Source organism: Dermacentor albipictus, chromosome 3 (assembly GCF_038994185.2).
Source record: "Dermacentor albipictus isolate Rhodes 1998 colony chromosome 3, USDA_Dalb.pri_finalv2, whole genome shotgun sequence".
Lineage (NCBI taxonomy): Eukaryota > Metazoa > Arthropoda > Arachnida > Ixodida > Ixodidae > Dermacentor > Dermacentor albipictus.
The window spans coordinates 100188399-100214185 of record NC_091823.1 but is presented as its reverse complement, the minus strand read 5'-3'; the positions used below and the strand labels follow the sequence as shown (position 1 = coordinate 100214185).

Here is a 25787-nt window from a genome sequence, read left to right as displayed (position 1 = left end):
AATCAATGCTGATACAAGACGAACGAATAATTGGCAATCATCGGTAGTCCAAAACATTTTTCAGTAAAAACAAGAAACTGCTAACAATCAGATCGCATGCTGATTATAAACGCGTAACCAGAACATCACTGCACCGATTATTTATATTACAGTATGGAACGTAAGTACAAACTGTATCGTATCAGTTCAACGAGCACAAGCTATCTCGGCACGCTGGAACGACACGTGCCTTTCCTTGCCCTCTATTTCCCCTACCCCCTTTCCCCCGCTGTGGTATAAAATGCCCAGCGCAATAAACATAAGGGTTGACTGTTGTCTTGAAACGCCTGCTGTTGGTTTCTTCGACCGGGACCCGGTCGATACATGGTGTCAGAAGTGGGATGCTGAAGCCCTGCATGCCTGCAACAGAAGACCAAGGACATGGAGTACGTAAAGCCACCGGAACCTCTGGGCCTGGCGACCAACGGAGGACGGACGTGGAAGCTGTTCAGGCAAAAGTTTGATTTCTTTTTGGCAGCCACGGAATGCTCTGAAAAACCGAGGTCAGAGGCAGCGAAGACAGCACTTTTCTTCAGCGTGGCTGGTGAGGAGGCCCTCGAAGTTTACAATAACTTCACGTTCAGCGAAGGCGAGGACAAGCAAGACTATGCGACTGTCATAGCTAAACTTGAGGAATACTACGTCGAGCAACAAAACACAATTCACGAGCGTTACGTCTTCCGCTCTCGACTCCAGAACGGAGCTGAACCTTTTGAACAGTTCCTTCGCGCGCTGAAGAGACAAGCACAGCTCTGCAACTTCGGAACGATGATGGACGAGATGGTGCGGGACCAAATTGTATTTGGGACTAACTCCCAGAAGCTTCGAGAGAAGATGCTAATGGACAAGTTGCTTACCCTGGATAAAGCTGTTGTTCTATGCAAGGCGGCGGAAACGTCAGCACGCGAGAACGCGCTGTGGAAGAAGGCAGACGGGGAACTTCACGTGCTTGCAGCATCGTCGAGCCGAAGCGCTGCGCAAGGACCACGGCAAGTCTTTAAATGTTTCCGCTGCAGTCGAACACATGCAGCACGACGCTGTCCAGCCTACGGCAAAACATGCTACTTGTGCAAGGGGCGTAACCATTTCGCATCATGCTGCGAAACTAGAGACACCGTCCGTGAGGTACAGCACGATTTGAAGACTCTGGACCAAAACGACGATTTCAATGTGCTGGACGTCGCCATCGGTAATATTATCAGTGACCGGGACTGGATCATGACGGCAAATGTTGAAGGCAAGGACATCAACTTCAAGATCGACACAGGGTCTCAAGCAAACCTTATACCACTGTCGCTTTTTCGAAAATTGAAAGCCGGTTCGCTGAAGACAAGTCACGCAGTTCTACGGTCGTATAGTGGCAGCGTCATCAAACAGCTCGGCAAATTTTCGACGCACGTTACCATTGGTGACCGCAAGATATACACTGACTTTTTCGTTGTTAAGAAAGACCACAGCGCCCTCCTTGGTCTAAAAGCCTCAGAGGACTTGGGGCTTATAAAGCGGAATATTGATGCTGTAACAACGAGCAGCAGCTCAGCGGTCGTCGAGGGATTTCCGCAGCTCTTTAAGGGAACAGGCCGTGTACAGCGCGAGTACAGGATCACCCTTCGCGAGGATGCTGTGCCCGTCATCCAGCCAGCCAGACGAGTGCCTTTGGCGCTCCGAGAACCTCTCCGTGCGGAACTACAGCGAATGGAAGCGGAGGGCATCATCGAAAAAGTCAGCAGTCCGACAGATTGGGTAAGCCCACTGGTAATCGTGCTTAAAAAAGACAACAAGTTGCGGGTATGCATGGACCCAAGAAAAATTAATGAATCCCTGAAGAGGGAGCATTATCAGATGCCCCGCCGAGAAGACATAGAAGCGGAGCTTGCAGGCGCAAAGATGTTTTCTCGCCTTGACGCTAACGCTGGGTTTCATCAGATCCCTCTGGATGAGCAGTCTTCCAAAATATGCACGTTTGCAACTCCATTTGGCCGTTACCGGTTTCTCCGACTGCCTTTTGGCATTTCATCGGCAAGCGAAGTATTTCAGAAGGCGCTTAATGAGATATTCGATGGCCTGCCAGGGGTGCGTGTATATGTGGATGATGTGCTCATTTGGGGTGCTACCAGAGAAGAACACGATGACAGGCTGAGAAACGCGTTACGAGCAGCAGCAAAAGCGGGGCTGACATTTAATGCGTCAAAATGCCGGTTCGGTGTTGAGGAAGTCTTATTTCTTGGTGACATTATCAGCAACAGGGGCATACGTCCTGACCCTGCTTTGGTCGAAGCTCTGCTGAAGATGCCGGCACCACAGAACAAGCTAGCGGTTCAAAGGCTCTTGGGCGTTGTCAACTACTTTGGCAAATACGTGCCGTCGCTCTCTCAGCGCACTTCCGTTTTGCGTTCGTTGCTAAAAAACGATGTTGTGTTTGAATGGACGCCTAATCACGAGAGCGAGTGGGAGGCTATATGCAAAGAGCTCAGTAAATCGCCACTTCTAGCAATTTTCGAGCCCGGCAGAGAAACAGATAACATCAGACGCTTCTCAGTACGGTGTCGGCTCGGCACTCATGCAACGTCACGGAAGTAGCTGGAGGCCTGTGGCTTACGCTTCAAGAGCCCTGAGCGAATCGGAGCAACGCTATTCGCAAATCGAAAAGGAATCTCTGGCGCTGGTTTTCGGATGTGAAAAGTTTTATCACTTTGTCTACGGTCAACCGTTCATCCTTGAGAGCGACCATCGCCCATTAATTGACATACAAAAAAAAGCCATTGCTGATATGCCGCCAAGAGTACAACGTTTCTTTCTGCGGTTGTTGAAATATAATTACACCTTATCTTTTGTTCCTGGAAAGCAGATGGTGGTGGCAGACATGCTTTCCCGGGCACCTGCTCCTCAAGATGGCACAGCCTCGCCCACAAGTGACGTCGAAGTTCACGGAGTCACCGTAGTATCGGCACTCGTAAGTGAAAGAACCGCTTCAAGGCTTGCAAGTGAGACCGAGCGTGACGTATATCTCAACCAGGTACTACAAAAGCTTGGGCAGGGGTGTGCTGTGGAAGGTCCGCTAAAGCCTGTTGCTTCTGAGCTCTCTGTAGTAAAAGGAATTCTTTTGAAAGGAACGAAGGTGGTAGTGCCAAGTAGCATGCGCTTGGAAATATTAAAACGCATTCATGCAGGGCATCTCGGCATTGGAAAATGCAAAGCCCGAGCAAGACAGTTAGTATACTGGCCAAATCTGAATGCTGACATTGAAATGCTGATCCACAAATGTCCAGTGTGCCAGACTTATGCGTATAAGCAGCACTCAGAACCACTCATCTTGCGCCCAACACCCACACAAGCCTGGTACCGTGTTGGTGTTGATTTGTTTCAGTACGGCGGCCAACATTACCTGTGCGCCTATGACTCAATGTCCAACTTCCCTGACGTGGAACTATTGCCTAATAGCACAGCCAGTTCTGTGATACAAAAGTTGGGGGCCATATTTTCTCGTTATGGTATACCGACCGAAGTTTGCACAGATAATGGCCCTCAGTTTGCCAGCCATGAATTTGCGCTATTTGCTCAGCAGTACGATTTCAAACATGTCACATCCAGCCCAGAGTACCCTCAGTCAAACGGTCTTGCCGAGAAAGGTGTACAGATAATAAAGCGCATTCTAAAAAAGACAAAGGATGCGAATGAAAATTTTTGGCTTGGCGTCCTGAATTACAGAGCAAGTCCACTGGAGGATGGCCGCTCACCAGGGGAGCTGCTGCAAGGAAGACGTCTGCGCACACCCATACCGGACTTCGGACCCCTTGCAGCCACGCGAGTCAGAAAGCACAAGCAGGGCAAGCACAACAGGCGCGCACTTCCTGGCCTCAAGAGCAACGACGTCGTTCGCATAAAAGGGACGGCATGGGCACGAAAAGCCAAAGTGCTCGGATCAGTCGGATCACGTTCCTTCGATGTGGAAACGCAGGACCGCAACATCCTACGCCGTAATCGGCAGCACCTCCTGGCAACGAGCGAACCTTTTGAGGACACTACAGACGAAGAGTATTCCCATGAAGGCCAGCTTCCGGCCTCTCTAGAATCTCGCACATCCGACTCAAGTTGCACGCAGCCACCTTCGCAACAAGTTAGTTGCACGCAGCCACCTTCGCAACAAGTTAGTTGCACGCAGCCACCTTCGCAACAAGTTAGTTGCACGCAGCCACCTTCGCAACAAGTTCTGCCACAACGAAGGTCGCTGCGTCACACCCGTCCTCCTGAACGTCTGGGATACGATCAAAACTTCCAGCAGACAAACCAACGGCGTTGAAGGGGAAGATGTATCGTATCAGTTCAACGAGCACAAGCTATCTCGGCACGCTGGAACGACACGTGCCTTTCCTTGCCCTCTATTTCCCCTACCCCCTTTCCCCCGCTGTGGTATAAAATGCCCAGCGCAATAAACATAAGGGTTGACTGTTGTCTTGAAACGCCTGCTGTTGGTTTCTTCGACCGGGACCCGGTCGATACACAAACTAAAGTCCTAAAACGATGTGAGGTATGTGATGCTAACTATAACTTAACTACTGAGAAAAAAATGCGCGACCTCAGAGTTCGTTAAAATGATTAAAGCGATTATTTAGTCCTAACCTTAAAAGGTAAAATATTCGGTAGTTTATTTACTGAAAACCAGTCGCTTGAGTGCCGTAATGAAATAAAACGTTTTGCAGAAGTAGGTTATTTCGTAATGAAAATCTTGTTAAATCTCCTTCCTACGAATGCACTTAAGTATAAGGCGGTTGCTAATGATGCGATAGGCAAATATTGACGCATTGTAATGAACTATAAGTGATCAATCCTAAGTGTACTGAAATAATGAAAGCGTGGAGAGACATCAGAATCGCGAGGACTAAAAGGTAATCGCACGGATAGCTTGATATTGAATTCGTTGAAGCGGAACCAAATTGGTTGCGTAAGCTAGTCCACAAGAAGCAATAAGAGCGTTAAGAACGTTCTTTTAAACGCCCCTAAATCGGTATCCCGAGGAATTAAGACAGCGTCGAATATACATGCGATAGGTTGGGCATTACAGGGCTAAGTACAACATACGCGATTCCTAATAGCTCAAAAGAACAAGACAGCCGACCGCGCAAAATTCGCCCAAGAAAGCAATTGCGAACAAAAAGTAGGTAACGATAGCGTAAGATTAAATTCCTCACCACAAAGTAGTTTTGAGCCATCAGCTGGTCCTGCACATCGACTCCGAAAACCCGGGTCTGTGCAGCGTAACGGGTGCGCTCCTGCGCAGTGAAGACAAGAGGATGAAGAAAGCCGCACACTCCTGAATAAATAAATCTGCAGCAACGGCGAAAATTCTGGCGAATTCCTGGCCAACGCAACGAATCATTCCGAAACTACTGACAGTCTTTACTCTATAGAAAGCTCACCATTGCGTTGGCAGCCGCTTCCAAAACGTCTCCGCCCTTTGGGAGGCACTCGAAAGCGTCGAAATAGAGCCATTGCTGGATCGGCATGAACTTTCCACTGCAAGCCTGTGAGGTAATAAATAAACTGAACAGCGTGAAAGTATAGTCGAGGGAGAAAAATACGTGCAAACAGTAAATATTGCGTTATGCGGCTGCCTATAAAAAAAAGCACTTGCCAATTTTATCAGTCAATTCGCGGTTTGAGAAAGCAGCTTATGTTCCCTACTAAACAGGACACATAAAATTCATTCGGGGACTACGTATGGTATTATGGTCTTATATCCTGCGTGCGTGAGAATCTTTAAAAAGCTAATGCCTGCTTTTCTGTCACATTTGACTGCTGTACACCTAGGCCTTCACACCTACCAATAAGCGAATAGGCGAAATCGTTTTGGTTTTGTCCAAAGCTACGGTCGAGAGACTTAGAAATCAAAATACAAAGAGTACCAAAGTTGTCGCACTGCCATCGTTCGCGGTTATAGTGACGGAACGTCGCCTTCGTGCTCGTTTTCCTTTTTTCTCTATTTTTTGTGGGGGGGGGGAGTGAAGTTGTTTGGAGGGGGGGGAGATTCGCTGCTTAGCTTTAACGGCTAAACTGTGTCCGGCAATTCAAGGCTTTTCGGCACTATGTGGTCTTTTCGAAACGCTTCCGTATGGAGTTCAATAAGTTTGTTGATTTTCTACACAGTTCTAAAGAAAATTCTTGCGCGGCCGATAATAACATTCTCCATCACAGCGCGTTCATATTGATTTGACATCATGTTCATATCAGTAGCAAGGAAAGCATGCACGATTTTTAAACCTTATTTTACACACCCTTTTATATTCAAGAAGGCAGCGGCAGCAAGTCTTTTGGTTCTACTAAGTGTCTGCTATAAGTACGCAGCCCATGTAAGAACGAAGTATCTACTAAGTACGTAGCCCATTTCACGGCACTACTCATAGAAAGCTTACAAAGCTGAGCTTTAGAAGCTGACTCTGCGCAGCACAGCCACCTGAATGTAAACCCTTAAAGGGCCCCTCACCACATTCGGCCATCTTTAACAAACGAACGCAGCGCATACGTGGGGCGGAGACAATCATGTCTGCAAAACATTACGGCGCTGTGTGCCGCGAGATCAGCTGAAATTTCAAAGCAAACGCCGCACTCCCTCGCGCTCGTTTACAGCGCCCTGCCAGCCGCAGAGCCACGGTCATACGCACGCACATTCCTCGTTGGCGTGCGCGTTTCGTCACTGACTATGACCAATAATCCAGTCATGACCATGACCAATCAAAGCGGGAGGCGCAACGCTGCAGTAAAGGAGGCGGGGCTTACGCCGCGATGCATTGCTCGACTCCGGTATGGGAGAAGGCAGGGAAAAAGCACCGCTTGGAAACGCTACAAGATGCAGAGGGGGAGTGTGTCTCCGTTGGCAGTAACTCTCACCTCCTGGGGCGGCATGATAGCAGGGCAGTTAATTTCTGCAATTTCTTCCAATACTGATCCTATTGGAAACACTGTTTTCGTAACAGGCTTATTAGATGGCGCTTTACATTTCCAATGTGTAACCGAAATTTCCATTGTGTAACCGAAACCGAGCTCAGGCCAAACGGGCAACGAGCGAGGAACCCACCTTCATCACTTCCTGGGCGGCGATGCTTCCTATCACTGCCTGCATGGGACACAGGGAGCCCGCTGATACGCATGACAGGGTCGTGATCAGCTTCTCGTCTACACTTTCCAGTGGTGTGGCCTTAGCAGCGTTCTTGTTCTTGGCTAGTTGGACAACCTCCGCTGCATCGTCCTGCAACGACCACGGTCGCTTAGCGGACGAATCTCATGGACAAGATGACGAAGCAAGATGTCAGCCTCATGTATCAAGTCAGCCAATACCTATGCAATACCTATACCTATACTCCTTCGGTGGCGGCGTATGGCGCGGCTGAGCGCGGCCGCGTGGACCCTATGTTGAAAGCGATCTGCGATGCGTTCAGAGTCGAGACGCGCCGAGAGCTCACAACTTCGTGTGCGCTGTGTTATAGCCGCTTAGGTCACGTTGAAGCAAAAGGCAGCACGAAGGTCGATTCGCTCGCTGCTGCTGCCGCTCTTCCTCCTGCCAGCGTTGAGATGTATTCATGTTTGTGTGTATGCGCTCGACACCAGGATTCTTAATTTAGTTAGTAAGAGTATGTTTGCAAGCTTTTACGGCCTATAAATCTGTTATTCTTAATTCGTACAACTGTCTAATAATTTGCTATAGCAATCATTGCTTTGCTTTTCGGGCGAAATTGCGACTTCCTTTTAGTGGAAGGACATACCAAAGTGTACACGGTCGCTTTCGTTTCTTCTAAGCAATCAAGCTCGTATTAGCGAAAACGATCTATTAGTTATCGTATGAGGGCGTTATTTGATAAGCATCGTTATCATAACGAGACAATCACCGCTATGATCGCCAATAACGGACGACACTTAGGCAGGAATGTTGCCGATATACGTCCTGATTTAGAATGAAGGTAAACCACCAGAATATTGAAAGCAACTGAAGCACACTTGCACTCGAGTGGCCATTTTTTATTCTTGCCAACAAATAAGCGAAAATCGGCTCACTTTCCGTTAAACTTTATCGCCGCGTGGCAATAAATACGGTCGTGCTCACTGTAATTCTAGCAAATATGTGATCACGTGGTGAGAGCGATTAGAAAAGATATGTCAAAACAAAAGACGTGGAAAGAAAACGTTGCGATTCCAGCACTTGAAATGAAAAACACAGATTGACCAATAACTTGCGTTGCGAACTTCCAGTGCAAAAGGCATGGATGTAGCGTCTTATGCTGCTCAGCCATGCCTCTTACTGCCGACGCAATCTTCATATATAGATACTCTACTACTGAATTTGTCATCGCGCTCACTTCTACAACACATTCCAGTTCCATGTAGACGTCTTGGCCGACGTTGCACTATAATGTATACTGATCTAGCCAACTGTGATGATGACGTACCTTGTTCCATGGCCGAGGAAGGCGCGAGTGCAACTCGTGAAATTCGTGAAGAGCCTGGAAACCCAGGTGAAGCTGCGGCGCACGGTTCACTTTGGCGAAGTCCGAAATGACGAAGTCCGGCTCAGCCATGGACTCTCTTAAAGATTTCTGCATATGCACACCACAGGCAGACCATCAACGCTTGCTTCCTCTGAAGAAATAACCACAAAAAGGCAAGGCCGCACTTACGATAGAAGCGCACAGCGATTTCAATCAGCTTGAATACCCTACACTTGATAGTATACCCTAAAAGCAACTAACAAACAGTATACCCTACACTCGATAAAATAACGTAAAAGAACTCACAAACTTGATGTCCTTTGGCATCTTTACTTGGGTTGCGACGCCGCCTAGGGTGTATTCACCGAACTGCGTTGTGTCGCCGATGGAGAATGTGTAGGGACCTGGACGAGCGTAAAACACACCAGGAAAGGCAAGGACTCCATAGCATCGTACTAAGGCGAAGGCTTTACATTCTAAGCGATACTTCCGCTGCCACTAGAAGAACAGCTCACTCACCGAGCACCTTGATTTTCATCGGTGGGCAGTTGTTTATCTCGGCCATGCCCTTGACTTCAGAGAAGGTGACGTAGTCTCCGTCTTCGAAGCCGTGCCGCATTCTGTCCAGGCAGGTAACCACGCCCTCCTCGTCCTGCCCAGGTGCGCAGAGAGATATCACGTAACCACGGTGTAAGATAGAGTTTATCTTATTCCGTGACCATAACGAACGAAAGCGAAACATCCACGCCTGTTTTCGCACTGATACTGTCTACCTTATAAGGTGCTTTTCAATCACTTTTCGATCCACTTTTCTAAAACGCTCGGGGGCTAAAGTCAAGATTTCGCTCCCATCAATCGATGTGTTTTAACCTTTCATCTTATGAGCGAAGAGTGGACCTGTTCAGCGATTTCTTCGCCACATTATGCGTTAATAATGTGTGTGGACGATAAAGCAGGAAGTGGCCCATGCTGCCGGTTAGGTAGAGTATTGCCGAATAGGTGGGCTGGAGAGAACGTAAGACTAAATGAGAAACAGGCAGTTCTCGTTTATTATCGTAAAAATTATCGGAACTTCTCGCAATTCATTCTCTTTTCGCTCAAGACCACTTGAAGAAGCTAACAACGGAATAAAGACCTACACAACGGTAGACGTGCTCGAACAAAACACAAATACCATGTAGCGTGAGTGAAGCAAATAATGCAAATTATTTTTTTGTTACAAAGCCTAAACATTTCAGCAACACGCGATGGACAAGCGCGCCCTAACTTGTCGTATCTGTATTCGTTCGTTATTCAGTACGTTTTCCGGCACAAATTCAAAGGCACGTGAGCTCTCGACAGCCAATCAGAGTCAACATGTCGGATAATGGCGTCCGTGCAGTCGCCATGAGTCTCGAAAATAGAGCCTCTATTTGGATCTATCGTGCACCCACTGTGCACAGTTGCTGGGCCAGTTTAAATTGCTGTTATGTCTAAGGTACACCAAGTTAACAATGCGCGAGACAAGCCAAAGCGAAACGGGTAAAAGTGGCTTCCTGAATAAGAAAGAAAGACTCATCTATATTTTTTTGTTTACCGCTAGGCCCTCTAGTAATGCGTTCTCAAAATTATAGGCGAGCGAACGTGCTTTCTTACATACCTTGGTGATGGAATCGATCAATATAGACAGCGGCTGCTCTCCGTTCGTGTCCAGCACTCGGAAGTCTTCGCCGAAGTCGCAGAATATCTGCCTGCGGTGCAAGAAGGTGTGAACGCGTTGACACAAACGCCGGTTTTACGAAGCGATTTGAAAAACGACGTTTCGCTACGTGAAAACGGCGCTCGGCTGTGGGACCCACCCAGCAAGGCCCCGGGTATCGGCCACAATGAGAGAAATGTTGTTGCCGTGGGTGAAGTCCGAAATGAGCTGTTGCTGTTCCAGCGGAGTCTCGGTCAGTACCACCACCTACAAGGACACAATCTGGTTATAAGGGAAGCTTGGGCTTGGTGGCGATATGCTGAACAGTAAGGGAGCAGCGTTACTAAGATATTCCGTCTTTTTTTTTCTTTGATTTAGCTGCCAACTCTGTAGTTACAACAATGCGTCTCAATTTATCGAGAGTGCGACGTGTAGCTAATCACATGACATTTCAATATAGGCCGTTGAAAACGTGCGTCTGCCTTAGCTAAATTACGTGTCCAGCATCAAGATTGGCCGAAATTTTCATTTACGAACAGTTCTAGGGTAAGAGCTCTTTGCGATTACGGGCCTGCGGTGCTATGCAAGGAAAGCCTGAGTTTGGCAAAGTTCAGGATCTCCGCGAGCTGTGCCGACGCCCTCATACGAATGGGCTAACTGTATCAAGGCATAAAATGCAACCCTCGACACGGCTCCAATTTCATAGATTTATCCAGATTCACTCTTGGGTTATCATTGGAGCGCTACCTAACGGGTAGCTGAAAAAAAAAAAGAGGAGTAACGTGGTCAGACCGTCGGTTCCTTCTCTTATTGTTCCGCCCAGTGCATTACCTCTGCAAGTAAGTTATTAAAAAATTGCCTTTTAATGCATTCGAAAGAAATGAAAGGGTTGGTGTGGGAGTGCGCCAAGTGTGCATTCTTCGCACGCTTGCGACGGTGGATAAGCAGATAATGTCCGCAAGAGGAGACACGCCTGTGACACTCACGGTATCGCGATATTGCTCTGATAACAATAAGCGCCGCTGGCGCGTAACATTGCCCACTCGTCTGCCTAATTGAAACGAGGAAGTGGCGGGCACAGGGGCGCTCGTGTTTTCATAGGTGTCTTCATCTCGACATTTTGCCGTCTGCTGCTTTCGCGCGCTCCACGCTATCTTTGCTCGTTGTCTGTCGTCCAGCAAACTCGGGCGAGCGAGAAACTCGGGGCACCCTGCATAGCACCCCTGCAGCCGAAAGCGCAAAGCGTTTAGTTCGTAAGTGCTGCGCCTCATTGGCCGGCCGCCTTCGGTAATCATATGTCCGTTGTCCCGATTGGCTGCTTCGTGCTCTTGCGAACAGTTCTAGCGTAAGTGAACTTTTTTTTTTTAATGTCACCCCTATTAAATGGCTATTGGCCTCGTGGACATACTGTGGCGCCACCTGCTGCAATCTCTCCGTGACGTGGAAGGCGACATCACCTGACACCGGCTGCCAAGTGTTCGGCATCGCCAACGGTTCAGTCATTGTTAATTCCGAGTGTTTGTAAGTTTTATGCGTCATATGTGTGGCATCTTGGCTGCAAAACAACCTAGCATATACATCCCAGTCTAGTGCGTAGGGCAGTAAATGGTTGTGGCGAGTGAGCAACCCAATGCTTTCACATTGGTTATTCAGCTCGCGTGATCTTTCATAAAAGTAGATATACGAACTGCTGCCGCAATAAGAATACTGTTCAGAACATTCGTCGCGGAGAGTGTAGCTTGTCACTTACGCCAAAATTATCGCGGGACGATGATTTATCAGCGGTCTATTATAATACGTGGAACTTCAACAGCTTATATTTTTGTCACCTCAATCCAATGCATCCCCTATGTGCGCGCACGCTGGAGACATACTCTCGGACGATCGATTTCGGCGATATCACTTTCAGTGCGAGCTCATTGGCTGGTTGAGCAAAACCGGATGATCTGATTGGCTGGTTGAGCACTGCGTCATGCGAAGGTGATACTATGGACGAATAGTGATCGTCCGAGAATACGTCCCCAGGTCGCATGCGTCTCCGCACCGGGTATTTCGACTGATGTGATATCAAGTGATCAGGCTACAAGAACTGTGTGCATCGCTTGCTCGACTCTTTGGCAGACCATTTTTTTTTCGTTTTCAGTGACATTTATCAGCCAAGCATCTCGCTTCCGCTTCTTTATTATTTTTTTTTTGGGGGGGGGGCGAATTCGTCCGGCACTGCGGCACCGAGCAGTAAACCATGCCGTAAAAGGGGCCTTCTAAATTGCCAAGTGGGCAATGGAACACGTTATCTACAACCCTATAATCAAGGCTTCAGTCGCCCAGCCAGCGAGCTGCGTTGGCTGCGGCAGAGGCGCGAACGCGAGTGCCGTGACGTCACTTTCTACGTCAAAGCGATAGCAGCGCCGGTCTCTCTAGCGGTGGCCCTCGAGGCCAGCACATGTTTCTCTCGGCGCTTTCCGCGGACTGCTCCGAGTGTGCTTGCAACGAAAGTTCACGATTGTGACTTTCCGTAGCCTTGCTAAAGCGGCCATTGTTGATACGCGGCAGCAGCCGCAGCGTGGACTGTGGAATGAGGGCATCGAACAGCAATCGAAAGGGCTGTCTTGAGCGGGGCACGAAAGGGAGAAAACTGCCTGCAAATGGGTGTCGAAATCCGCGCCTTTAAGTGCCCAGCTTGAAGCCGCATGCAAGTGGGAACACGAAGCCAAGTGTCGGAGAACGACACAGTCTAGGCTCTAAAGCCAGCAATGAAGGCAGCAACGCAAGGCTAAACAACATAGCAGTTTATTGCTAACAAGCTTATAGAAAAACAGCCGCTACGTGCCAGCACTTATATTAGTGACGATTCACCTTTTCTTTTCGTTTAGTGAATATAGACTTTAGTTCGCGATCATGCCTCGCAAACATGACTTTCATGCTGTGGAGGTACTGAATCTGATTTCAATAAAAAATTGGCGCTATTCTTTCGGTGTACTTCCTTTCTGAATTACAAAGAAACTTTGACAAAGCCCAGGGACATAAGCATGTGCCTAACGGACCTTATGCAAATGAGAGCCCCGGTCACTACATAAATATGAGGCTGAATTCACAAATATATTGGTGCGTAAATCTTATTTGAATCATTGGTAGGCCACAGTGGCTTAATCATCAAATGATTGCCCGGCTCATATTACTGATAATAGCTATCGAACTGATGTGTGAACTCGGCCCCTTGAGCCTAACTACCCACAATGCTTTTCGTTCGCAAAAAGTTCTTACGCTTTAATTGTTCGTAAGAGCACTTTTCAGCGAAATCTGGCAGTGGACTTATATTTAGCATAGGCGGACAGCCAACGGCAAAGATCACTCACGAGCGCAAAGCTTTTGCGAATTCGGCCTTGTACCTCTCGCCCTCCGCTTTGTGATCATTCGGTTTCAGCTTTTTATGACGTTACCTGTTCCGACCAATCCGAGTACAACAATTATAGAATGCAGATTATTGACGGGTAACTCTCAGACCCGAAAATAAGCTTTGTGCACTCTCACTGTGGTCTGCAGGTGATTTTCGGAATTCCAGTGACGTTAGCTACGATGTCAAAGGAACCAATGCAAGCTACAGAATTTCACTCGTGCGTTAGCTCCAGAACATTGCCACCTACACTGAAGTTCTGCACAAAGTCCGGGGACAGCGGCTTCGTATAGGTCTTCACACACACGTATTGGTTAAGTCGCGTCAGCCATGGCTCGGAAGCGGAGGCTCTGTTCTCGCCCAGGTTCTCCTCGCATAGGTAGTACTGGAAAACATACAAGCATCACAGTGCAGGCGGCAAACACTGTTCGTGGTGCAGTAAGTCATCCTAACAGGACATGCAGCAATATTCCCAAACACGTATAAATTGCTGAGGTCAGTAAAAAGAGCCAAATCTTCAACTTTATTCTGACTTCATTTGAGCCTCTAGGTTGAACGCGCCCTCTTTTTCCATTGAGAAACTGAAGCGTGCTGATACTAAAGCTTAAGCAAATATGGTATTGACCCCACTCCAACCAGTGTAAAAAATATTCTGCTGTATCGCCTAGCGAGGAAGCTAGTGCCGCAATGCAATAGACGTGAAACAATATCGTAAGATGTTGAATCAACTTTAAAATATCTGAAGTGCGTCCAAAGAAAATACGTATTGTCGTGCAGCGTGAGCGTTCTTACAAAAAAAAAATGTAGCATTTGTAGGTTCCTCAGGCCTTGAGGCGGTATCGAGTTTTGACATCGCTCCTTGGAAAGAAAGGCCATATATTTTTCCCGCTATTGCGGCAACAAGCGCTATTTGACCGAAGCGAAGCTGTCTTCGAAGTATAGCCGCTGAGCTTACAGCCTGGTAAATGGTAAATGTCCTGGCTCAAAAAACACACAGTGGCGTCGGTATGCTGCACGTTTACAAAACTGTCGTTCTTTAAATCACGGTAGCGTAAAAGTATATTTGTACACAAGCTAGCATCAGCTGAGCAAACTACAACGCCGCGTGTTTAACCCATAGGGTTGGACAATCGATACATTAATCTTCGCAATGCTCTATTATTTTCCTTTTATTTGGTCATCAGAAAAGGTCAAAGAGCAGTATGTGCTAAAGGCAGTGATTTGCATGACTTGGCCAGACCCCCTTTACACAATGCATATGACGTCGAAACATATTTTGTTTATCAGTTCACGCAGCTGTGGACGCACTGGCACACGTCCGGAACAAAAATTCAATAAGAAAAAACGCGAAGTATCGCATTTAAATAACATAACAAAGCTAATGCGCATCAGTTTACAAGTAGAAAAGATCACTTGTAATAAGAAAGCAATAAATGTCTCAGGTATTGCTCAAATTTAAAGTATACACTTCAGACAGACTACCATAACGAGGTGATATTTCCCTCGAAAAGCAACAGCGGCGCAATAAAGAGAACGTATAGTGTGACGATCATAAAAAAAAATGCTATCTGAGCTGCAAGAAAAAGCATAATAAAGATGTATGCTCAAAAAGCGTTCACTGAATCTATCATTTTATGATAAGAACACAGTGTGATGCCTAGTGCTGCTGCTGTCATGGAAAACGACATGTCAATGGTAATCGGAATCTGCTTGCATTTGTTATTGAAAGTATAAGCTTTTTCTCGAAATCATTTTAATTTTCTACAATGTTAAGCAACTTTGTCATCTGATACTGCAATGTTTACTGTCAATGGTTGTGTTGCCGGCGTTCGTCTACGCTGCCAGATCGGGTGGGTGGCTGAACTGTAATTGGATTTGTTGTACAGGGAATCTTCGTAAATACACTGTAATAACTTAACAGTAAACCAGACCTGCTTTTACCAGGTTGTATTTTGAAAAGAGCGGTTGCTCTTCTAAGTCCCGCGGATTTGCAGTGTAATATTCAAATAGGCACAATATTTTCTTTCGAAGAAGAATTAGCTTCCCATAGTTATTGGATGCAGTTGTTCCCCATACAAGGCTTGCGTAGCTAATTATGGAATAAAAGAGTGAGTTATATAGCACTTGCTTCAGCCATACAGGTAATAATTTGTGTATTTTGTATATGCTTTCTGCAATTCGAGCTAGTTCAGGTGACAACCTAATGACATGTGCCTTCCATGAGAGTTTTTCTCTAAACCATACGCCCAAAATTTCCATTTCGCCGACTTGTTCCAATAAGCAGTCTTCAAATCGTAACGTAATAAATAGCTTCGCGATTTTTCCTGCCTGTTGGTTCAAAAGTGACGAATTTAGTGTCCTTTGTATTTATGCTTAGGCCATTCACCTCTAAACATTTTCGCAGATCTTGGAGGTAAGCACTGGCACTATTCTCTAAGCATTTTCTATACACATTCCTATTATCGGCGTACATCACTATATCAAGGCAACCGGGTAAATTTGTTGTATCATCCGCATACCTTAAAAACAGCAAGGACCCCAAAATAGAGCCTGCCGCATCAACATTTCACCAGACGATAAATTAATAAGCACATACTAGTAGCAATTTGACATTTAAGTGCTGAGCACTCTTAGAGCTACTCCTCGCACACCACACATTTCGAGCTTTTTGAGTAAAATATCGCTTTGAACAGCATCAAACGCCTTCTCATTGCAATAGCATTATATGGACACTCCAGGCGCATTTTTGCCGTTGTCGGCGACTGCGCCGTCGCCGTGATGTTCTGTGTAAATCCCAACGGTGATATCACCGTCGCCGCGCGCCGTAGGTGCGAGGAAAAGCGTGCGTGGGGAGCCAATGAAGCTGGCTCAATCGCGCGCGAAAGGGAGGAAGGCGGGGAAGAAGCGCGCCGTCTTTCGTAGCGCGCGAGGCACCGGGGGGGAGGGGAGGGATGGAGGGCGGCGTTGTGCTCTGCCAGCAACTCCGCATGCGCGGCCGCACGCAGTCGCCCTGGCCGTATCTTGAAAGTGCCCTGCTTTGAGGGCAGGGTCTAGCTGCGCCGACGGCTCATACCTTTGGGCGTGCTGCGTTCTCGCAGCTCAGTTTGCGTTGAAGCGATAGACAGCACGAAGGTCACTTCGCTCGCTGCTGCTGCCGCGCTTCCTCACGCCAGCATTTTGGCAGCGAGTGTCGGTGGTCGTCGAGTGTGATGTGTTCATGTTTGCCTGTGCGCGTTGACACTATGCTTGTTAATTTAGTTAATTATCGAATGCTTGTAAGTCTATACTGACGATAAAACCACTAGCCTTACTTTGTATGGCTGTCTACTAATTTGCTATCGCAATCGATGCTTCACCTTTCGGGCAAAACAGCGACTATTTTTGTCTAAGAATAAACCAACCGTCACTAATTTTCTTTCATTGTTCCTACTATTTTATGTTTAATGGGCATTCGTGCCTGTCCTAGGGACCTGCTTTTCTGGAAACCGTACTGTGATTCTCTTATAACTTAGGGGGGGGGGGGGGCTGTAAACCTGTTAGTCTGTCGTGAAAACACGCTAAAGAATTTTGAAATGAAGGAGGAGGACTGAAATTGTCCTGCAATTGTTAAGATCACTAGCAACATCTCCCTTATGAACTGTAGTAATATTGGTTATATTAAATTCATTCAGACATTCAGCAATCATTTTAATAACTACGCCTGCAAATAATGAACCAATTCTGTCCCGAACATGCTTCTATCGTCATTTTCAACAGCCACATCATTGTTTGATGCAGCTACTCCTCGCACACCAGCCTCGTCGTGAACCTGCACCACCTGGATCGGTGTAGTCGGATTGAGCATTATGGATCTTGGAACCAATTTCTGTTCATGTGTTTACTCGTCTAATTAAACTATTCGATTAATGCACCTATCCTATACCGCACTTATGCTTGCGCAGTGACAGTTGTGCGCTCAAGTAATCCGCCCATCTAAATCACTCGAATACCAAGAGCTCCTTGTTTCACCACGATAACACGATGCAACAATGAAAACCGCAAGCACAAAGTAGCAGTAGACAAAGGCAAGAAGCCACACTTATCTCTCCTGTTTACCGACAACGTCGTCTAAACTGCAGTTGTCGACAAGCTGGAAGTCAATGAAAACAACTAATACGAAACGTGCAAGCTACTATTAGCTACTGTACGTGAAGCGCACAAAAATCCAATCATATTAACAACTATTTGATCAAACGCTGGAGATTTGCACGGTTTAAACACTATTTGGTTCCCGCTCCTACGACGACACCTGAGGGAATACGGCACGAATGAAAAAAAGGGAAAAAAAAAACGTCCTCACCTGCGATGAAAGATCGTCTCGTGTGCAAACGGCCGTGTCGTGAATGGTGACCGACTTGACGCCCCCCAGAACGACGTTCTTGGCGATCTCCACGCCCAGTCCCCCCATACCGGATATCAGCACGTCCGATTGTGCCATGCGTAACATGGCGTCGCGCCCGAGCACGTAGCTGTGAAAAAGGAGCCACGTGGGGTTTTTTTTGTTTTTTTGCTCATCTTTCTTGCCAGCGCCTACGCGTTGTAAGTGACCGCCTCCCCCTACCCCCTCCCTATGCTGTTACACCACTGCTTAACGGGTAACGGCAGGCATTCACAAGTATAAAATCAAACTGAAAAAAGCACGATACGTTACAAAAACGCCAACGACGCAACCAAGCAGTTGTATAAAGATATTTGGTCTCACAACCAAAGTATGTGACCCGCGAGGATACATACAGGTTCTCCGTGAACGTTCCCTTTCCAGGACACCCTGTGTGCTAATTAAGTCAATTGTCAGCCTAAGCTAATATTACGCGTTAAATGTGCGCCAGTCATCATGCAAGTCTTATTTCTGCAGGAAGTTAGTGAAGCAACACGAGAGAAACGAAACCAAAAATACAAAGAACTTCTCGTTTAGGCATATAAACTGAGGAAAGAGTCCTGCCATAAAAAGAAAGATGAACAAAAATTGAAGTAAGGCAGGTTTTAGAGAGATGGGGGGGGGGGCGGAAATGAAGAAACACGAACCCCGGCGAGCGAGTCGCAATATGGAATTTCGCTTAGCTGCAAGATTGCAGACAAGAGATTTTAGTATGCCACTGAGATTGAGGCCGATATAGAACTTATCTCGCCCACGAAAAATAAGAATAAAAGGCCAGTGCAGGCCCAAGTTGACCAGAAGTTGATGCGAACTTCGGGGAAGAATAGCTTGCGCATTGAAATGAAACAAAAAACGCGATGCGATAGGTTCACTTCGGTAAGCACCCCAGGCATCACGTGACAGGACAACTTACAGTTGTCTAGAGTAGAGGCTCTCGTCAATCTCTGGCGGATTCTGTGCTGACGAGTTAGCCGGGGCCTGCAGTCCCTGCGTGCGCAAATGTAGATGGCACGGTCAGTGTAAGAGAGAAAGCAACTGCCCAACCAACCCGAGGCAACAACCTATACTAAGTCACTGTAACAGAGAAGGGGCAAACTCTTACAATCAAAGAAGCAGGCGCTCAAATTTCAAGTCACGGGTAGTCTTTGCGTTCGAAATCCGGCACTTTATCTCCAAGCACGACAGTGATCGGCTTGCATTATATATATATATGCACCTACATAATTTTCGTTTCCCTGGGCTTCCCGATTTGCGTAACCGTCGCTAACGCCTTTCATTCGCAGTCTTAACTTTTCAGTACCAGTTCAACGGCATCTGTGAAACCTTTTGAAAGAGGCAGAGTCTTGGTTTGTACTAGTCGGTGTGTCATACTCCGAGAAATCGACGGCGCATCATAGACGCGGACAGAGAACACACATCGACTAGACGGGCTCCCCTCCCATCGTGTGTGCTCTCTGTCTGCGCCTATTTCGCGCCGCAGATTTCTTGGATTATTACATTTGAGATAAATATGTACCGCTTACACTATAGAGCCGCGCTGTAGGCGCCACGCGTGACTCAGACGTCAGTGTGGCTCCTTTATCAAGCCTGCGTCGCTATAGCTAAAACAAGGCGTTAGAGCAGCGAAGTAAACAGCGTTCCAAACGCCAGGAGTAATGCTTCATATTTTAAAGCATGTCATCAGAAGCAAGATACGTGAACAGTATTGGTGAGAAAAAACAACAACAAGAGATTGTTAGAGCCGGGGTCGTTATAGACATATGCAACTGTACAATAAATATACAGGGCGCCCAACGTAACTTGTACCACAGTATGAACATACGCGAGTGCCACGTAGCAGAACTGAACCATGGCAATGTCTGCCCTCACTTGGAGCAAGTCAGACCTACGTTCTTTCTTTTTTCGCCTAACATTGTCAATCAGAGTGCTGTAGGCCACTACGAGATATTCCCGATTCATCTTTCTGTTGCTCTGTACATGATGCATGAAAGTTTTTTTTGTAAGCCTTACTGAAAGCCCGCAACATGCAAAAAAGGGCCGCGCGACTAGGCGCGCGGTACTGTTCACGTGCTTTTATGGGCTTGCAACAATACCTTGATTTGGGCGAGTTGGTTGATCTCGACAGTTTTCATAAAAAAACGCTAAAGACGAAGACGAAGTCGAAGGAACGCTTACGACGAAACTGGCGCCAGTCCTGTCGTATACGACAGGACTGGCGAACATACATACGAGCACACATATACGAACACACATACATACATACATACGAACACACATACGTCCTGTGGAACACATACGACAGGACTGGCGCCAGCCCTGTCGACAGGACTGGCGAACATACATACGAACACACATACAACGAACACACATATACGAACACACATACATACATACGAACACACATACGTCCTGTGGAACACATACGACAGGACTGGCGCCAGCCCTGTCGACAGGACTGGCGAACATACATACGAACACACATACAACGAACACTCATATACGAACACACATACATACATACGAACACACATACGTCCTGTGGAACACATACGACAGGACTGGCGCCAGCCCTGTCGTATGTGTTCCTTCGACTTCGTCTTCGTCTTTGGCGCTTTTTTTACGAAAACTGTTTACGGGTTTCATCAGGCTTAGGGGAAAAAAAACTGTTTTAGCAACGGAAATGTGGATCGGGAAGCGGGAAGCGTGTACTCAAGCCTATGCAAGGGAATGTGTGCACTCACATTCGCCTTGTCTGACGCGTCGTTGCCGGAACCGTCGTCGGTCCTTCGTTTTTTCGCCGGAGGGGTGGTGTCCTCCTCCTCCTCCTCGGTAAAGGGGGGCAAAGTCCTGGACATGTCGGCGGATCGGAGGACCACGCGCGGCCCAGCTGCTTCTCTCGTTGCGCAGTATACGTGCCTTGTCCGCACCTTCCCCCACCGACAGTCCTGCAGGTCTCCCGACCGCCACGACACCGGGAGCTGCGACGGCGGCGCACGGCAGGGCCCCGGCACTGGGCGCAGCTAGCGGCGAACACCCGACTTCGGCGTCCCCCGTTCGCTTTTTCGCGTGCTGGGCGCGGCGCGCGTGCCCCTCGGTCACGTTGACGTTTTCTTCACTGCCAAATGTCGCGTCCCTTACGTCATTTCTTTATTTTTTTTTTGCTTCGAATCTGAAAATATTCATGATTTCTTGTTACTCTGCCGTTCATTCTCGATAACAAGAAAAGGACGTCTCGAAGCTTCCTTTTTGAAAGCTTAGACTTTCCCGAACTCGATCATTTTTTTATTTTTATTTAATATGCCGCAAGGGGCCCTCTGGTGGGACATTACATGATCGTCGGGAGTAGAAATCGGCGTTGCATAGTACGTGCGTTAAGGAAGGTCAAACAGGGATGTGGACTTTGAACGGAGAGTGGTCAGTAACTGCAGGGCAATGTGGGCCTGGAGATCGTTCTGGTATTTGCCTATGCGCGGAACAACAACAAGAACAACAACTGAAATGTGTTCCGTATGAGCTCTTGGGGGATAAACGGCGTTGGGGCGGCAGTGGCGGCAAACACTGAACGGATTTGGTTGGTGTATGCTGGGGAGCCATAAAGAACGTACGGTAAAAACAAAGTCATGCGATCATACGGAGGGAGGTGAGTATAGGAAGTTCAGGCTGTGTTTCTGAAGCCGAGATGGCTGTGTTATGAAAGTATTCGTTAAGCCTGTGAACGCAGTCTCGTGGTTTTGCAGGGATTCTAGAGAGTTGGATTAGCTGCTTATAGATAAAAGGCAGCGCTGGCATATTATATCTTAGGAAGTGTGAAAGTTTTGTAAGCGAGGAGTTTAACCACTAATACATTCCCTCGGGGACCCTGCTGTGGGCTTTAGCCACAGGTGCATATTTGCCTCGCCATGTGCGATTTATTTTCCAACATCGAAAATCCGGCAGGAGCCCTCCCACGATGAATGTCGACGTTAATGCGATTAGCATTGAAGCAAATATGTTGCAACACACCATACTGCCGCCACCAAAACGCATAATATATGAGGCGTGCATGCAGCTGGGCTCCTCTCTCGCACTTCGCAGTGTTCGTGCTGTGCCATCTAGCGGCGCCGCCATGAGGTACGCGCGTGGCGCGTGCTTAAAAGAATTCGCAAGGGTGGAGGAACTCATCGCTTGTAATTTCGTTCAGATTCAATTGACCCAGGTATCTAGCCAAACACGATCCAGATTCGACCCAGGTCGGCGGGAGAACGGTTAGATGCAAACATACGTAGATACATAGATACGCAGCTCCCGGAAAGTGCGTGAAGTCCGATAACAAGGGTTAATTGATGAGCGACACATACGCAATGCCACGTGCCCGTGGCCCGAATTGGCCCGACGATTGGTTTCGATCTCGGTTCACTCGTCACAGCCAGCGCGATGCTCTGAACACTAGATCATGGACTACCCGGTCACCCAAATTGGCGGGAATACGGTCAGAGACACAGCCAGCTAGCCAGCTCTCCGGGAGTGCGCGAAGTACCGTAAAAATTACAATCACATTGAAAAGCTGCCACTTGAAACTTGCTCCTAAAGGCGATAACATCTAGACAAGTTCAGAATTTTGTTTCCTGTGGGAAGAGTGCGTCGGCATGATTTCCGAGTGTTAAGTCGACTGCTGCCTGTTGCTTTTCAGTGTTCCGCGGAAGCCTCTAACATTGAATGGCATACAAGTTAGTTGATTCATTTCACACAATAACAAAAAAATGAACGTGCGCGCTAATAGGGCGCAAACGAAAGAAATCATACAGAATGGCAGCGCTTGTTGCCTTTCTACTATGGTTAGAACTGGTTAGAACTAACCCAAAGCCAGCCGAAACGCGACTCTACGGTGTCTATTTGCGCCTATATCAAGTTGGCGCAAATCTATAATGGTAAAATTTCACCATGACACTTCGCATTGGCATTCATGCACTGATCATAACTAATAGCGCTACGTCGCATTAGATGCAATTCCCCCACATTACGACATGCTTGAAAATCAAGTACCCCAGCACTGCAAAACACTAATACCACAATGAAGAAAATGGGGCAACACACACGAGCGGTCGTTCAGTTCTGGCTTAACAGTCTGTCATCGCTGAGAGATGATAGTGTGTGATGGTGAAGAGGGCGGCGCCTAAAGTTTGTTTGCACAGGAAAGAAGGTCATTGTAGAAGACAGGAGAAGGGAATATCTTGCAAGGGAGAAGAGATGTGGCTAGAAGGTGCCGTTGTCACTCACGTGTTTGGCATCGGGCGGGAGACGACCTTTACAGTGCGGGCCACCTGAGCCCTGCCCAGACGCAAATATGAACTTCAGTATATATAACCTCCAGATTGATATCTTACAATAAAACGAGTTCGCAGTATCAACGTGTCATTATTCATTAGTCGGCGGCCTCTAAAGCGATATCTAACTTGCTGCAGCCAGCAGGAACTGGGGCCTCGACGCTGACGAGACGCCCGTGAGACGCCGGCGCGACGCGCTGTTCGCGTCTGCCCACGATCACTGAAAGACGCCACCAGACAACAACTATGCTCTAACTTGCAGCACCGCCGAAGGTACGAGGTGCACACAGGCGCAGCGGGATATAGTTCCGGGCGCAACTGTTTGATTATTGGCGCAATTAGATTAGTTTTGATTGGTAGATGATACGTTACAGCGATACGTCACATATTAGTCACTTTGCGCACGTAAGTCCTATATATACCGCGAATTACTGACGGTAAGAAATAAATGGCAAAATGCGTCATTGCTTGGTCTCATCTCACGCTGAGGGCAAATCATCAGGTACGCATGTTTTGTCATTATTATTGAGATCAGCTGTTTGTTTTATGCGAAGCATATTACGAGAGCTCAACCCAGCTCCTCAGGCGCGGCGGTGTCGCCTTCAATACCACGTGACACCGTGACGTCACGAAAGAGGAGAAACGGGGCTCCAACTCGCGCCGTCGCTCGCGGCGTAGCTGCGCTTGCCTGTGCTAGACACTCACGAGATGAGATGCCTCCTGGAAAAAGAGCTGCTCGTTGGAATGAGAAGCCAAGGTTGCGACGTGCTACAGAGTCTGATTTTCTAGGTGGCTTTGGCTCAACTCTTGCAAGATGGGCTGGGTGGGAATCGAACCAGGGTCTCCGGAGTGTGAGACGGAGACGCTACCACTGAGCCACGAGTACGATGCTTCAAAGCGGTACAAAAGCGCCTCTAGTGAATGCGGTGTTGCCTTAGAAACGAGCTGTTTCTAAGGCTCAGGCGTGCGTCGCTTGCTCAGGTGCACATTTCGGTGCCACGCCGAACGCTGCGTTGCTCGACGCTCACCGCGTCCAATGCGGGGCGCGTAGTCGCTGCGCCGTAGCCCATTGTCTTACACCCCTTGGCGGGTCGACGGGAACGCTGCCGCGTTCCACTCTTGAAGGCGAAGCAGAGTAACGCATGAGTTGTTTCTTCGTCTAGCCGAACCAAATATAGCCAAGCAACAGCAGTTCACCAGGCTAAACAGTGGTTCAACAACTAAAATAAAGGCTAGTATGCTTCGCATCCTGGGCTTAACCTTAGCTAAGCCACAGCCATTTTTTACGCTGCAAAGGACTACACACTCTTAAATGTACACCCCTTTGGGTCAAATCTTGCCACACAACGATAATCGTCGTCTGTCTTACTTGAGTTTCTTGAAAACGCTGCGCTCGCTACTTTCCGGTCGAGAATGTTCTGTCATGCTCATAACGCGCATACCGTTCGTGACTTGGAAGTACCGGGCTCGCAGCGTTAAAGGAAAGACATGCGGACAAGACAGATTACGATTATTGTTGTGTGGCAAGATACGAACCAAAGGGTGCAATTTTGCTTAAGAGTGCAGAGGCGGCGCCGAGTTGTAATGGTTGTTTGACTTCCTGTTATGAGATGCCGTCAAAGCATTATCAATGCTGATGCGTTGACGATGCGAAATGCTGTAAAGGCCAATTGTTCACTGAATCGCTAATTTACTACCATCACTCAGTATGGTACGCGATGACGGTGGCGAGCAAACGTCAAATAGAGGCCTAGCAGACGACGCGGCACCGGTGAACATTTATAACGGCTTTCGCCCGTACACTTTTGGCCAAGGAAGCTGCAATGAACGGTTGATAAATTGTATAATATGAAGCGAAGCCCCGTTGTCGCATTCATGTGAACGCAGTTTATGGTTAGAACGCGAAAACGTTTGTTGCCTCAATCCACCAACCGTGGAACATGTATCGACAAGATAAGCTAGAAGACGCTGAACACATGACGTGGTGTGGATGAACAAATCTCGAAGGGCATTCTGCCTTCCTATTGCTTAAAGAGCGCTGCAGGTTCCACAGTACTGCAGGGAACTACTGAGATGGAGTATAGGTGCTGTGGCGTTCTTGCACCTGAACCGCCTCGCCCGTAAAGACCGACTGAGTTGGAGCTGCTAGACGGCTGGACGCTTCCAAGCACTACCATATTTACTGCCTTTAAAGGTGTCCAGGCTGCCAGCCATATTTTATACAGAATTACTGTGATAAAACTAATTATACCCAAGTGTCCTAAATGCAACAAGTATACGTCATCAAGAGCACAGTTTATTTAATAAAGCAAAAATTTCTAACCATTCAATGCCTACTTTTGTAAGCTTTAGGATAGGCCCTCTCTAGGACTTGCGTGATGATGGTCGCGTGACGTGCATACATGGGACAGATTTTTGCTGGAATCCAGCATAAAACACTTTCGGGCTAAAAAGATCACTATTTTTGCATCGTGGAGGG

At 47.6% G+C, this 25787-nt stretch overlaps 2 protein-coding genes across 2 annotated transcripts in view; one reads left to right on the top strand and one right to left on the bottom strand.

Annotated features, from left to right (window-relative positions):
- The window catches only part of LOC135901327 (ubiquitin-like modifier-activating enzyme 1), a 44597-nt gene extending 25599 nt beyond the window's left edge, over nucleotides 1–18998 (bottom strand). Inside the window, exons 1-11 of the mRNA XM_065431076.1 lie at nucleotides 18919–18998; nucleotides 17928–18096; nucleotides 13839–13973; nucleotides 10355–10461; nucleotides 10156–10246; nucleotides 9036–9168; nucleotides 8823–8920; nucleotides 8478–8624; nucleotides 7112–7282; nucleotides 5457–5561; nucleotides 5229–5309 (exon numbers count right to left, since the gene is read on the bottom strand). Coding sequence (XP_065287148.1) covers nucleotides 5229–5309; nucleotides 5457–5561; nucleotides 7112–7282; nucleotides 8478–8624; nucleotides 8823–8920; nucleotides 9036–9168; nucleotides 10156–10246; nucleotides 10355–10461; nucleotides 13839–13973; nucleotides 17928–18074 — 1215 coding nt within the window. The 5' untranslated portion in view covers nucleotides 18075–18096; nucleotides 18919–18998. The remainder of the gene's footprint in view (nucleotides 1–5228; nucleotides 5310–5456; nucleotides 5562–7111; nucleotides 7283–8477; nucleotides 8625–8822; nucleotides 8921–9035; nucleotides 9169–10155; nucleotides 10247–10354; nucleotides 10462–13838; nucleotides 13974–17927; nucleotides 18097–18918) is intronic.
- LOC135901328 (uncharacterized) lies at nucleotides 186–4499 on the top strand. The gene is made up of 2 exons (XM_070536638.1): nucleotides 186–1782; nucleotides 2888–4499. Exons 1-2 carry the CDS (start codon nucleotides 421–423, stop codon nucleotides 4337–4339), a joined length of 2814 nt encoding a protein of 937 aa, XP_070392739.1. The 5' UTR covers nucleotides 186–420; the 3' UTR covers nucleotides 4340–4499.
- Nucleotides 18999–25787: the final 6789 nt, after the last annotated feature.